This window comes from Vigna unguiculata, chromosome 5 (genome assembly GCF_004118075.2).
Source record: "Vigna unguiculata cultivar IT97K-499-35 chromosome 5, ASM411807v1, whole genome shotgun sequence".
Taxonomy (NCBI): Eukaryota; Viridiplantae; Streptophyta; class Magnoliopsida; order Fabales; family Fabaceae; genus Vigna; species Vigna unguiculata.
The window spans coordinates 41,030,662-41,045,974 of record NC_040283.1 but is presented as its reverse complement, the minus strand read 5'-3'; the positions used below and the strand labels follow the sequence as shown (position 1 = coordinate 41,045,974).

The 15,313-nt window shown below is 27.6% G+C and overlaps 2 protein-coding genes and 1 non-coding gene across 4 annotated transcripts; all 3 read right to left on the bottom strand.

Annotated features, from left to right (window-relative positions):
- Window positions 1-2,437: 2,437 nt before the first annotated feature.
- Window positions 2,438-2,788, bottom strand: LOC114186026. The gene has a single exon (XM_028074019.1). The coding sequence runs from the start codon at window positions 2,694-2,696 to the stop codon at window positions 2,487-2,489; it is 210 nt and encodes a 69-aa protein (XP_027929820.1). The 5' UTR covers window positions 2,697-2,788; the 3' UTR covers window positions 2,438-2,486.
- A 5,922-nt stretch (window positions 2,789-8,710) lies between these two features.
- LOC114183156 (40S ribosomal protein S5) lies at window positions 8,711-10,978 on the bottom strand. 2 transcript variants are annotated; one of them, XM_028070070.1, is made up of 5 exons: window positions 10,830-10,978; window positions 10,624-10,715; window positions 10,234-10,505; window positions 9,093-9,296; window positions 8,711-8,982 (listed from the first exon to the last, which is right to left on the bottom strand). In XM_028070070.1, exons 2-5 carry the CDS (start codon window positions 10,711-10,713, stop codon window positions 8,928-8,930), a joined length of 621 nt encoding a protein of 206 aa, XP_027925871.1. In that variant the 5' UTR covers window positions 10,714-10,715; window positions 10,830-10,978; the 3' UTR covers window positions 8,711-8,927. The 2 variants fall into 2 exon arrangements, with proteins under 2 accessions (XP_027925871.1, XP_027925872.1); XM_028070071.1 differs by having other exon boundaries at window positions 10,806-10,932.
- On the bottom strand, window positions 9,933-10,014 carry LOC114186376. Its single transcript, XR_003605036.1, has one exon. It is a non-coding gene; the product is annotated as a small nucleolar RNA Z102/R77 (small nucleolar RNA).
- Window positions 10,979-15,313: the final 4,335 nt, after the last annotated feature.

The window sequence follows — 15,313 nt, the reverse complement described above, 5'->3', positions numbered from 1 at the left end:
ATATGATAGTATTTGAGTTAATATTGAACTGAAAATGTATTAAGCGATGAAAACAATTTAAATATTATCATAAAATATACTTAAAATGTCAAATAAACTTGACAAAATTTGACTAAAAAGACTAATCATATATTTTTAAATATGAAGGACTAAATTGGTCCAAAATTTAGAAAATGAACTAATTTTAATTTTATCAGGGGCAAAACATATTTTACCCTAAATAATAATATTAGAGCGTGAAAATATGTTGGCATAATGATTTCTCGTGTATATAAATTTGATTTTAATCCTTAGTTTTTTTATTTTTAATTTTATAAAAAAAAATCACTCTAATCACCACTCATTGAAGGACAACATTCATCTAGACAGTTTACATCATGTTAACATGTTCTATTTAATATAATATATGCAGATATGCGTAATTATTGTTATTAAATAAATATTTTAATAGTTGAACACAGTATCATAATTTGAAATCTCTTTGTCCATATCATATACAGAAAAATTACAAATAATGTTTAAATGACAATAACGAAACCCAACTAGAAACTAAAAAGGTGTTTAATTTGTATAATATGTGTGAATTGATTTCATTAATAATTATCCAATGACAATATTTAAGGAATGAATTTTTTTTCATAGCAGCACCATGACATTTAAAATGATCTCTCTACATTATTAAAAAAAATTATTGCTTCTATACGTAAATCTAAGTTTAGCAAAAGCCTACTAAGGTCAATAAATGTGCAATACAGCACAATTTTATTAAATTCAACTTTCTACATAAATTTATGCAAATTGTAAAGAATTATTTCTTTTACTAAAAATAATAATAAATAACTATTCATCACCTCAATATATGAATTGTTAACTCTACTTGCATTTCTTTTTTCATGCATTTAATGGACAAGAACTGATACCAGATATTATACAATTTAACTTACTTTAAAACAGTTTGTCAACTCTTGAAAACCTAAAAGCAGTTTATTTTTGTTTTTCAAAATTGAGTCATCCAAGCAATGCAATTGGAATCTTGACATAGATCATGAGCATGGTCATTAAATCTACATTTGTGAGCAGCTGTTTGACTCTAACTCACTCTTTTTTATGAAAATGTCATTTTAATAGAGTTTTAAAGTTTCAAGATAAATAAATAGTTATTAAATATGATTGTAGTTTTTAAAATTTTAGATATAACATTGAAATTTGTTTATATATATTTTTTTTTTCACAAACTTTAGAATGGAATGAATATATTTTTTTTAACTATATTAAATATTTTTACACATTAATTCGTGTTTTAAATTGACATATTTTGTTAAAATATTAATTTGAACTTGAAATTTTATTAAAATATTTTATTTATTTATTTTTAAAATTTGAGTATCAAATTTTAAATTCATGGAACAGCATCCAAAATCAAAGAATCCAAATACTAACAGGACTAATAGTTGAATAATGCATAGCTGTTCTCCCATTAAATTTGGTAGTTACAGTCAGTTACATGATGATAGAAGGAAGAAGGAAGATGTATACAAAAAAATATGCATTAATACTCAACCGTTTCACTCCTCTGTGGCGTAGCTACTAATTTGCTTTCAAGACATTTTTACTCTACTCTCATAACTAGGGTGGTGTACCATCTGCTATTTTCTTAATTTGCTTCATTTATTTCTTTTCACACCACCATTGTCTTTCCTCTTTTCTTTTCATCGTATTATATTGCCTTTGGTTTTACTCCATAGATATTCGAGAAAATAAAAATTAGAATGCAAATGACTAACAAAGAATTATTCGATAAAAAATAATTGAAAGGATGTAAATTTTGGAGTATCAACTTAATTAAACCTCTTTCTTAAATGGAGGGAAATAAGTTAAAAAATTCTTCAACAAGTCAAACGAACAAAAATATAAATTATAAAGTAAAAAAATAATTGTCATTTTCTTTCTTTCCAAATAAGGCAAAGGTGAAATAAAAAACCCTGAAAAGCTAGTATCTCTATAACAGTTGTAAATTGCAGTGAGTACAGTTTCAGAAGAACAGAACAGAGTTTACTGCATCACAGCATGTCCTCTCTGTCACTCCACTTCATATCAATTCAATCACGGTATCCCTTCCCTTTACCTAACCAATTTTCACTCTCTACCTCCTCTTTTCTCTTCACCGTTCTGTTACCCCAGCCTATGAACTACCCAAAGAAACATCATAATTGCTGGAATAAACAAATTATAAACAAATTAGACAGAGTGTTGGAAGAAATTTCTCATAATATCTGATTAAGTTATGCGAATTCAAGTACAATGAGAGAGTTCTAATTAAGACAACAATGGAAAGGAAACCTATCTAACAAACTTAAATAAAACAAGACAAAGAATAAATTCACAATAATAATTAGGAAGGATTGGAAGTTAGAATGAATATATAGACTCGCATGTGTTAGAAAATAATAATGATAATAATTTGTTATTAGCGGATGTGAACGGATTCAGTGTTGGTAAGAGCGAAGAACGGCTCCACAGAAAGTGCAAACAATGGCTCTCCACGATTTCCAATAGAAGGGAACACAGCAGAACCTTGTGGCCGTCTTCATGTCTGCAACACTGGCTCCGCCTCCGCAGCGGGAGCAGATTCCGGCCGCCGGCTTGCTCCGCTGCATCTCCCGCCGCTGGTCCACCAGAAAGCAGAAGCACACCATCTCTGGTCCTTGTTTTGGCGGAGAAATGAGAAATGAGAAATCGATGTGAGAGAGTGTTGAAGGCAATTTGTTGGTTAGTTGAAAGGGTGATGGTTGTGGGTATTATAGGAAAGGTAGCTGTGTGTGATTCTTGGAGGGATGAAAAGCGTTGAATCTTGACCGTTGATCGGTGGCGGATGTTTAGTGAAGCAACATGGTAAAGAATTAGGTAATGCTAATAAATGAAAAGGTGCATTGGTTGATGGGTGGGACCCGTGTTGGATATATAGGTGGCAGTTGGTAGGTCCTTTCTTTATGTTTTGCTTCGATCTTTTCAAACTTAATCCTATCGGACAAATCAAGATTAATAGAGTCTTGATTAATATTTGTTTCTATAATTGGAATATATTTTGTTAGTTCAAATTATGAACATGTAATGATTTAGAACCATTTGATGTTGTTCTAGAAATAATTATACTAAAAAAAATATTAAATATAAATGCTTTAACTAAAAAAATATGGGTTAAATATATTTTTTTATTTTAATTTATAGTGAATTTTGGAATTAGTTTATTTTAAATTTTTGGACTAATTTAGTTATTCATCTTTTGAAATACGTGGATTTAATCTTTTTTATCAAATTTTGTTAGATTTATTTGATATTTTATACGCATTTCAGGACTATATTTAAGTTATTTATAATATTTGATACATTTTTACTTTAATATTAAGTCAAATATTATTATAAAACGTTTTTAAAATATCAAATAAACTTAATAAAATTTGATTAAAAAAATTAAATATACATAATTTAAAAAATAAGGAATTAAATTAATCTAAAATTTTAAATTTTTTTTAAAATTCACTAAAATACCAAAAATATATTTAACTGAAAACAATATTTGAAGCTTATTCAACGGCCTAGAATTCTGCAGAGGCCAAATTGCCGTAAAAAGTGGAAAACTTGGAAGTCTCACTGTATCACTGTACGTGCAGAAGTAGCAACCATGGTAACAGGAATAAATTTTCAGGACCAGCTGGAATCTGATAATGGTAGATCTTGAAAACAAATTTCTTTTAAAAATAATTGTATAAAAATATGAAGTTATAAAACATTCTTTTAGAAACCATTACAGGTATACGTGTAATTAGTATTAAAAGGTTTGTGGGTCATGACCCATTAATGGTACAAAGAAGTTCATTTTTAATTCTTATGGAGAACGATATTTTAATTTATTTTTTTATTTAATTTATTTCATTATCTTAATCATTTTCAAATTATTATATTATATTACTAAAAAATATCAAATAAATGATTTAAGGATGATGAAAAGTGAATTAAAGATGAGTAAAAAAAATTGATTAAAATATTATTATTCATTTATGATACACTTCCTTTCGTATTAAGTTTTGACTTTACTTTTCTAAAGTTGGCATTTTAATAAGTTGTGTGTGAATAACAAGTATTATAAAATTTTAACAAAATAATATCATATTAAAAGTATATTTAAAATTTTATAATAATTAAAATATAAATTTAAGTTGAGTCAAATATTTAAAATTTCAACCTATTATCCAAATCCACCGTATATTAATTTTACCCGATTTTATTTATTCAATCTAACCTATGTTTAAATTTACTTGTTTCCATCGTAAACAATTTTTTTCACAGTCCTATAGTCCTTGTCTCACTCCAAAACAAAAAGAAAAAAGAACATCATATTTATTAGTTCTGGTTTTCCTGAAAAAACACAACTGTCATGGAAAGTATGATGGTTATTCAGAGTATTTATTTGAAAACAGAGCTTGTAGGATGAGTTTTCTACAGTTTTATTTATAATGTTTGTTGGTCCACAAAATTTGATGCAGAAATGTAGGGTCAGTAAAAAAGGATTAATGGTGTCTCTTGTGAACCTGTCAATGGTGGTCGATTTGTAAGTGCCAGCAAAGAAAGGGATGCTCCTCGTGGTCGATTTGTAAAGAATCGTGTTGTATGTTTCAGTAGTCACACACTTTAAACAACATCAGTCAAATTAGGTGGAAATGAATCTACAGATTATTATCTCCTTTCTCTTCATATCTCTGTAAATTTTCTGTCAACTTTTTCTATGAATTAGGCTGTTATACAGTAGTTTCTATTCAACTTTACATTTTACAAAAGAGAAACTCGTACTTTGTATAAGATTCAGTTTGTTTTCGCGATAAATCTACAATACTTTGCACTTTTGGAAAATTATGACCTCATAATTAACCACTGTGAAATAAAAGCTAGTTTAGGTTAAGTTCCCATTTAATGGTGTTAAGTCTGTCATACGTTGCAAACTTTTTCTTCACTTGATCTACTTATATCATATAATACAAAAACGAAAATGAAAGAAATAAAAAATATGGAGATGCAGGGGATCGAACCCTGTACCTCTCGCATTGAGCTACATCCCCTTACAAATGAACATTTAGAGTGTGTTCACTTGAAATAATGAATTTGAGAGAGAGTGAGTGAATGAATATGAGTGAATTTGTGTGGATTTGAATGGATTAATTTTAGTTGTTTCTTTTAATAGATTTGGAGGTAAGGAAAATGGATTTGAGAGTGAAATTTATAAAAAATTAAAAATAAATAAATTGATATGATAGATAAAATTAATATACTATTATATTTATTTATTATTATTATTTATTATTATTATTATTAATTAAATAATATAATTATTATATATTATTATTTAAATAATATAATTATTCATATATTATTATTTATTTAATATATAATAATTATTATTATATGTAAAAATTAAATTTGAACCACCATCCTCCAAATCTTCTCTTTCAGGAGAGATGATCGTTCCACAATACATATTTCCATTTCATTTTAAATCCTTCAAAACGAACAAAGACGAATCCCACAAATCTTCGTATAAAATCCATTCGCGCCTGCAAATTGTGTGATACGAACAGACCCTTAGGCTGTCTTATTTTGAGAGAGAGAGAGGAAGAGATCAAAAGGATTAGAGGATGAAGTTGGTGTTGTTTCTTTTAAGTGATTCAAAGGTGATTTTAAAATGGGTTAGAGAGTAAAGTCTGTGAAAGTTTATGATTGAATTGACTGATGTGATATATTAAAAAGAATAATAAAAAAAGTTAGATTATCAAAATGTCCCTATTGTTATAGATAATATAAAATTATATATAAATAATTTAAAATTATTTTATAAATTTTATTGAATTATCAAAAATAAAAAAATATTTATAAAAAATGAATAATACAATATATTTATATAAAAATAAATTTAATATATAAGATGGAAAATAATTAATTTACATGAAAAAAAATTCTTTCTTTTTAATAGTAATTTTAGAAGTAATAATTTTTTATTATAATCATAACAAATTATTATTACCGTTATCATAGAATTAAGAAAGTGAACTAAAACTATCACGTGTATTGATTTTAACCGCTAAATCACATGTAACAAAAATTAAATAATGAAGGGTAATTTGGTAATTCAGTTGTACCATCCTCTAATCTCATTATAGATGATGAGATTGAATTTTCAGTTCATCATAATACAGTACAATAAAATGATATACGAGTAGTAATAAAATTTAATGTAAAATTTTAATTAATTCTTAATATGTCCCTTTATTAATATATTCTAATTTCAAATGTAGTATTCTAATATCAGCTTTTACTAATAATATATCTTAATTTTGAATGCTGTGTTCTAATTTCGATTTTTATTAATTAAATTCAGTAGTAATTAATCAATGGATTTTTTGTATCACTTGAATTTTTATGTGTATATATATAAAAAAAGTTTTGAACCTTATTGTACTATTTAAAGAATGTGTTTGGATGTTTAAAATAATTCAATATTAAAAACGATTAAAGTGCAATGAGCAAATGATTGTGATACTAATATAATCATATAAAAAACAAAGATTTGAATATAATACGAGTGAAACTATTAATATCATTTTATACGAAGTTAATTGTGTTGAGATTAATGTTTTTATAATTTAAATATAAACAATGATACTTAGATTTTACATCAATCCTAAATGCCACGTCTCATCATGCAACAACAAAATAGTTCAAGTCCGACGGGCTGGCTCGTTGGTCCGTCAAAAAAAAGTGAGTTATGTTAGAAAACAGAACCCGTCAACCCGACCTGTCTAGTCCGTCAACTTGACGGGCCAACCCGCAAACCTTCTAAGTTAAAAAAAAAAGTGCACATGCAACATGTGGGTCAAATTAAGAAAGAACACCCTCTGCTAAAGTGCAAAAAATGTTATAGATATTCATTTACGCCAATTAAATTTAGAAACACGTTTCAGTTGGAGTTATATGTACACAACTACAACATTCAGTTCAAATATAAGTTTTTTAGTATTTTATCTATACTAACCAACAATCATAACAAAAGTTTTGTTTTGTTTTGTTTTTTGTTTTTGCAAGTATGGATCTTCTTAAGTTTTACATATTTATTAAATGATTGTAATATTTTTCCTACACTAAATATTGGGTAGAATTATTTTCAATTTTTTTTTTTTGCGATAAACCATTTACATATGTAAAAGCATGTAGGTCTATCTTTATTACTATCTCAGATTTTGTCATTACATTAATTAAAATCAACATTATTAACACAAATAATTGATGAAAAAAATGATTTGATAAAAAATAAGACAAAGATTTTTGGACCTTTCATTTAAAGAAAAAAAGAAGTTAAAACTCGCCAGCCCGTCAACCTGCGGACTGGGTTGAATAAACGAACTCATTTTTCATTTACAGGCCAATCCAGTCCAGTCCAACCTGTTTATAATGGGTTAAAAACGGGTCAGGTCAAAATGACCGGATTAACCCATTTTAACACCTCTATATTCAACTAGTGCTGATGAGAGTAAAAAATGAACATGGCAAAAGACAGAGAAAACAGAGGAGAAAGTGAAGCACACCCAAGACTAAAACCCCTGCATTTTTCTAGCTTAAAATAGTGTTAACTTTGTATTACATTATTCACTTTTTTTATTTGTTTTCTGGTTTATGACTCTTATTTTTTTTATTCGAATAGTAATGAATTATTTTTATTAAAATATTCAATTTATTGTCATTTTAAATGTCTTAATTAGAGTAATGCTGTATTTTTATTTTTTATTATAATTTAGAAAAGTTATTTTTTCACTTGTTCACTGAGATGTTTTGGTGAGAAACTTAATAAATATGTATTCATATATTTTCAATTTTCTTTATTGTATTTAAATATTATTGTATATCATAGTCTTGGAAAATATTTGCGTAAAAATATTGCACTCTTCAATTGTTTATTTTGATTTTTATTTAAAAGTGTGATATGATAATCTAAAACAAATTAAAATGTTGGGTTAAAAGTAAATAAAAAAATGAATTAAAATATCATTATTCACAAAATAGTAAAATAATAAGATTTGTGGTAAGGCAGAACTTAGAGCTTTAGACCTCTTAAATTCGTTCTGGGATCAAGATAAATTAAATAGATTTCCTAAAACATTACACATATTAAAAAATAATTTTGTTGTCCAAAACTATGATAACCAAAACCTCTTTCCGAATTGAAATACGTTAAACGATTGAAGGTAGAATTTTCAAACACATCTTTCTAATTCATTAATTGATAGTGATGTTTGTAACATGACACAAAATTACTGGATTCTTCTCAATTATGCATGATAAAGGTTAATCTACATCATATTTTAGAAAAAGACAATATAATTATATTCAATCTTAATTATTTAATTAGAAAAAATTACAAACAGAATAAAAAACATGTAGAATTATCATAATTAACTCCAAATACAAAATTATAACAAATAAAATTCAATTAGAGTTTCTTCTAATAATTAATCACAAAAATTTGAAATTAAAGTCCCATATTACTGTGTCAACTTGGGTTTCTGGGTAATTATCGCCGAGGGGACATTTAATTTTTTTACTTTCTGCCAATGATTTACATACTATTATCGCGAAAACAAAAAACATTAAAATTTGAAAACAACCATGGAAATTATCATAGTATAATTTATGAAACAGACTAATATTAAAACTCACGATCTTAGAACACAAACTCTAGTAACAGCAACAAAATCTTTCATAACTTGCTACGCCGGCAGTCAAAAAAGGGTAAAAAGTAACTAATGCAAGCAAAAGATCCACATATATTAAATGAAGAACATAAACCAAAACAAAAATCTGCAAATATTGTTTCCACAAGCTGGTCAACGATTGGCCTTGGCAACTCTCTCAATTTCATCTTTTTTCTTGATAGCATAACTGAAAAGGAATATTAAATTCAGTTAAACGAAAGAAAAATAGAAAAAGAATAATTGGCACGGAGAAGATAGAAACAACCATACTCCACAATGGAATTTGAGAAGTATTACCTGTTGGATGACCCTTTGGCTGCATTAATAAGTTCATCAGCCAAGCATTCGGCAATAGTTTTGATATTTCTGAATGCAGCTTCACGTGCACCAGTTGTTAAAAGATAGATAGCCTGATTAACTCGGCGAAGGGGTGAGATATCCACAGCCTGCCTCCTTACAACTCCAGCAGAACCAATTCTTGTTGCATCTTCACGGGGACCACTAGATAAATTAAACACAATAAAAGAAAATCAGATATATTATTCAGTATTTTAAAGTTAATTTATATTGGATTCAAGACAATGCACATCAAGAATTACATATTGCAATGAAGTCTCCATAGCTCTATGGTAACATACACACATTCACATATATAAGTTCATTTGAGGCTAACAGTTTACTGTCCAGAAACAGTATCCACAATACAACTTTGTGCATTATGTCCACAATAAACAAATTGTTCAAGAAACATAAAATTTCTTATCCATACATCTTTGTCTACATGATAATAGCTTGAGCAACCATAATCCAATACGACATAATCAAGCAAATACAACTACCCAATGCACACACATGTAATTAACCATTTTTTGCAAACAGCATGGTAATGATCACATGAACAAAACAACCAATAATTCTATTTGAAGTAATTACCAAGAATTATTTGATAGAGCTAATGCAAAAGTGTCCTCATACAAGCTATCGAAACAACTAAGAAATAAACAATCATCGTGGCATTCACCAACTGATACGATCTGATCCTCCGTGGAGGAATTTCATTCCAGAAAGCAATGGTATTCGATCAACAAAGTCTTATTAAAAATGACCAAATATAGACGAATATGCATAAAACATGGAGAATGGTCAGATAGAGCTAATACAAAATGCCATCATTCAGGCAATCAAACCAATAGGGAAATCAATCATCATCATTCCATCCTCCAGATTACGTTCGAGAGAAAAAGTACCTTCCCATATATACTCTAATAAATCAATATTCAAATCCATAAAACGAAAGAACACAAATACAAATATGAGGACAAAAATTTTCTTTATCAATATAGCTACTTAAATTTCATCTATATCAATCTAAAATCAATAAAAAGGAATAGCCATCCTAATCCACAACTACAACCATGGATGAATACAAAAACAATACCTGTTGATGACAGCATCAACAATAACCTGAATGGGGTTCAGGTCAGTCAACAAATGAATAATTTCCATAGCATGTTTGATGATCCGAACAGCCATAAGTTTCTTGCCATTGTTTCTGCCGTGCATCATGAGAGAGTTGGTGAGCCTCTCAACAATGGGGCACTGGGCCTTCCTGAACCGCTTCACAGAGTACCTACCGGCAGTGTGAGGAACATAGGTGGCATGCTTGGATGCCACCACTCCGATGTAATCGGCCAGAGAAATGTCATTAACCTAAAATAACCAAAACAAAAATTTCATTCACAACCCCAAAATACGATCTTTTAAAACACAATATAATTAACAAGTACCCAACCCTAAACAGAGAATAGATATTTAGTGAAAATGGTACCTGAACATCATCGAAGCTCCAGCGGTTGAAAAGCTTGACATCGATCTGGGTGGGATCTGCGACAACACCAGGTTCGTGGATTTCGGCCATGGCTACATAAATGATAGAACGTTAGAATTAGAGATAGCAAGAAAAGAAAAAGGAAAAAGAGGAACAGAACAGCACAAGAGAGAAGAAAATACAAAGAGAAGCGGAGAGTTGAAAACCTAATCGATTGAGAGAGTTATCGAATTGAAGAAGAGAAAGTTAGGGTAGCCGCTGCTCAGAAACACAACTCAAAACCCTACTTGCTTGGCATTTATATGCCCACCCGCTAAAATTTCAACCTATTTGTTTTTTATCTTTTCATAAGTATATATTAACATTAATATTCATATATAATTTGTAAATAAAAATTATACCTATTAGCACAACTCAAAAGGCGCATTTATATGCCAACTGCTAAAATGTCAACCTATTTTTTGTTTATTTTTATAAATATATATATTAACAATAAAAATGTTACATATTTAAATTTAAATATAGTAAACTTATATTTGTTATATTATAAATTTATTATTTATTATGTAGAGAAGATATACATTTTAGTGTATTTCTTTTTTCAATTTTACTCTTTCAAATATTATTTTTTAAATTTAAATAATTATTCATAATAAGAAATATATTTCAATTCAATTTTTTACTATTTTTTTTAATTCAAATAATTATATAATAATTTAAAATATTTATAAAAATTTATTAATAATTTAAAATATTTATAAAAAATTACTCTTTAGTAAGTTTTTTTTTCAAATTTAAATAATTACTTGTAATACTAATTACAAATATTACTTATAATATTTTTTATTTCAATAGGTAAAAATCACTTTATTTATAGCTATATCTATAATTATATATCTAAAATTATATATACCTTTAATTTTTCTAATTTTTCACTTTTAATTATTATTTTAAAATTTAAATATTTAAAAAATAGTGCACATTATTAACAATTTAAAATATTTATGAAATAATTATTTATTTTTATTATTATTTTAGTTACTATTTTTCAAATTTTTAATTAATCGTAATACTATTTACAAATATTACTTATAACTTTTTAATTTCAATAAAAAATAATTATTTATTTATATCTATAATTATTTTAAATTTAAATATTTTTTAAATATTCAAAATATGTCTAGACGTGCTTGTGTTACTCTATTTATTATGTATTATAACAATAAAATACTTGAAAATTTATTTTGTTGTCAATGTTTTTCTGTTGACAAGTAGTGTTCAAAAAATTCATTTTTAGGCATCGGACATCTTTATCTATTCTCTACTATAATATTAGAAAAGAATATACTTAAAAATTTATTTTGTTGAGAAGTGTCCAAATGATTTGGTGGATTTCTTTTTATATGGTTTACCTTGTCTTCACGCTTTTAACTCCATGTTAATTTCATTTTATTTAGGGAAGGCAAAGCGGGACAGCTCGACTCATTTTGACTTGTCCTGTGTTTTGGTTCGTAAAGTGCGATTCGGGTTGGCCCGTCCCACAATTTAATATTGGGTTCACTTTTTTGCCCCACCCGCATCGCGGACCCGTTGGCTGGCCCGCGTTTGTGATTAGTAAATTTTATTTTTTTTGTTAAGCAAATTTTTTTTTCATAATAATTTATATTCATTTTCTATCAAAATAATTCCAATTAATTTACCTAATCAAAGACAAGAAAAATAATAATGAAGATTATAACTAGAGTACAATAGCAACATGTCATCTTACAAGACATGTACCTAAAAATGAATAAAAAGATATTTCATATTCAATAACTAAAATCATTATCTTATATACAATGATTATACATAAACATAATAATAATAATAATAATAAAATAAAGGTTTAATTAATCGTAAGGTACCCAGTTTGGTACTAGAGTGTCAAATTGGTACCCGCTTTTAAAAAAGTGTCAATTGCATCCCAACTTTTGAAAATTGCTTCAATTAGGTCCCTTTCAGACAGAGTTGACTAACGCCGTTAGTCAACGTGCCACGTGTCAATCTGTGGTTTTTTTGATTTTTTAAAAAAAAATTAATTTTTTTTAATTTTTTAATTTTTTTAAAAATTTTTTTAAAAACAATTAAAAATGTCACGTGTCAAGTCCATGTGTGTGACACGTGGCATTGTAATGCCACGTGTCAGTGTCACTATCAGATGCCATTGTGATGATTTCGATTTAGTCCCCATTTATGTTTTTTCGTTTCAATTTAGTACCTACTTATGTGTATTTGATTCAATTTTGACCTAATAATTTTTAATAATTAAAATATTTTTTAATAAAATTAAAAGTAATTAAGTATAAAAGTTTAAAAAAAATTAAGTATTTGATATTTATATTAAAATTTAGTGGTAAAAGTCATTTTAGTACTTATAAATAGCATAACATTCATACAAATAATAAATTTGGTCTGAAATTGAGAGAAACATTATAAATATTAGTACTTAATTTTGTAAAAATATTTATACTTAATTATTTTTAATCTTATAAAAAATGGATTACAAAAATATTTTAATTATTAAAAAAAAAAATTGGGACAAAATTGAATCAGATACACATACTTAGGTACTAATAGTGATACTGACATATGTGGGGACCAAATCGAAATCAACACAATGACATCTAATAGTGACACTGACACGTGGCATTACAATGCCACGTGGCACTGACAATGCCACGTGTCACACACAAGGACTTGACACGTGGCATTTTTATTTTATTTTTTTAAAATTTAAAAAAAATTAAAAAAAAATCAAAAAAACCACAGATTGACACATGGCACGTTGACTAACGGCGTTAGTCAACTCTGTCTGAAAGGGACCTAATTGAAGCAATTTTCAAAAGTTGGGATGCAATTGACACTTTTTTAAAAGCGGGTACCAATTTGACACTCTAGTACCAAACTGGGTACCTTACGATTAATTAAACCTAAAATAAATAAATAAATAAAAGGAACTTAAAGAAACAATGTGATGAATGATGTGAGAACTAAAATAAATGAGAACATATAATTTGTAAGCAGGTCAGCTCGCCCCGCCTCGCCATTACGGGCCAGCGAGTTCAACATCCCAGCCCGCCCCATGTTTTTTTGTGCGGGCTAGCCCGCCCTGAATTGCCATACGTAATTTCATTCCCATTTTTTCTCACATCTTTATTTTATTACTTACAAATCAATGTTAGTGTCACTGATGAAACAAATTTAACGATTTTTGTGTTATTTGATAGAAATGTCTATACAATAGTCAATAAATCATGTGTTAGAGGTTTTTTAAGCTAATGATAAGGTACATCATGTGGTGAATTTTTTACACTTCTATCCTTCATTTATATTTCAAATTCTAAAATAATACAAATCATGTCAATCCTCCAAAGGAGTTTGACCAACTCATGGATAAGACTTTGTTGTTCAAAGTTGAGTGCAAGCATAATGCTACCTATAGATTTGAAGAATCATTTTGAGTTAAAAAAAATGTTTAAATGAAAACATGGTGCAAAAGTTTAAAGATTTGCTCTGAAGACCTTGGTGATGCTTTGTAATTATTTATTTGCAAATACAATTGTTCTAAATTTTTAATACTTAACTGCATTTGTTTTAATTTCATAGGATGTTGCATATGAGATGGATGATGATTGCAAAATGAAGCATACCAATTGTGATGACATTGTAGAGATAATATAAATAATTTGCCTGTTTATAAATTTTTCTTCGTAACCAATACCACTTTATATGTTTTCCAAATTTTCCTCATTTTGTACCGGAATTACTCACAAAGTTCTTAAATTAGTTAAATGATGATGAAGATCATTTTTAAAGTGTTGAATTTACTTATGATGTTGCTCTCACATTTTTTTACAGGAGAAGATACAAGGACTTTGAACGCCCTAAAGCAAGATATTATAAAGAAAGTATTGAGAAAGTTTATTAAGATTGAGAAGTGAGTGATTTCGGTTCATAGCTATTTTAGGAAGGTCATGAAGTTAAATAATATGTTTAGATAGAGGAATTAAAAGGAAATGAAATTGAAGAATTTTAAAAAGGTATTTCAAATAACTAAAATAGTGAATTTGAAGTTCACTCAAAAAATAAGGAAATTGAAATTCTCCAAGTAGCGGAATGACTCATTGATTTGGACAAAAAAGGTTTATAGAACCAAAAGATTGGGTCAAGCCGAACGTCCAGTCATACCACCCTAGGTCGAAACTCGAACTGGATCAGTTCGAGCCGCAGGTCGAACAGGGTCGGCCTTCGGCTCGGACCAAAGGTTGAGTCGAGTTGAAACTCACCTTGAACCAAAAGTCAAGATGTGTCGTATCGAATTGAAGGTCAAGTTAAGTTAATTTATACTAAAAGGTAAAGTTGAGTTCATTGTAAAATATAAATTAATTTGCTTTGTACAAACATGAAAATTGAAATTTAAAATATTTCAATTACTTTATCCAAACTAATTATTTAAGAAATGAAGAAAATTTAATTATAAGTAATTCAATTACTAAGTATTTCAATTTTTTGGAATTGTTGAAATCTTCATCCAAACACAAGGTCAATATAAGAACAATTTATATTGATATGTGTACTTACAACATGTATTTTGTTATTTGATTCAAAATGTGTTATGCTTAAAAATATGAATAATGATATTTTAATTCAC

What these genes read in the sequence shown, in the direction of transcription:
- LOC114183156 (XM_028070070.1), bottom strand. Translation starts at nt 10,713, where the DNA reads ATGGCCGAAATCCACGAACCTGGTGTTGTCGCAGATCCCACCCAGATC. An exon ending in GGAGCTTCGATGATGTTCAG is followed by an intron (nt 10,506 to 10,623) that starts GTACCATTTTCA and finishes TGGTTATTTTAG; the next exon opens with GTTAATGACATTTCTCTGGC. An exon ending in GCCAAAGGGTCATCCAACAG is followed by an intron (nt 8,983 to 9,092) that starts GTAATACTTCTC and finishes ATTCCTTTTCAG; the next exon opens with TTATGCTATCAAGAAAAAAG.
- LOC114186026 (XM_028074019.1), bottom strand. Translation starts at nt 2,696, where the DNA reads ATGGTGTGCTTCTGCTTTCTGGTGGACCAGCGGCGGGAGATGCAGCGG.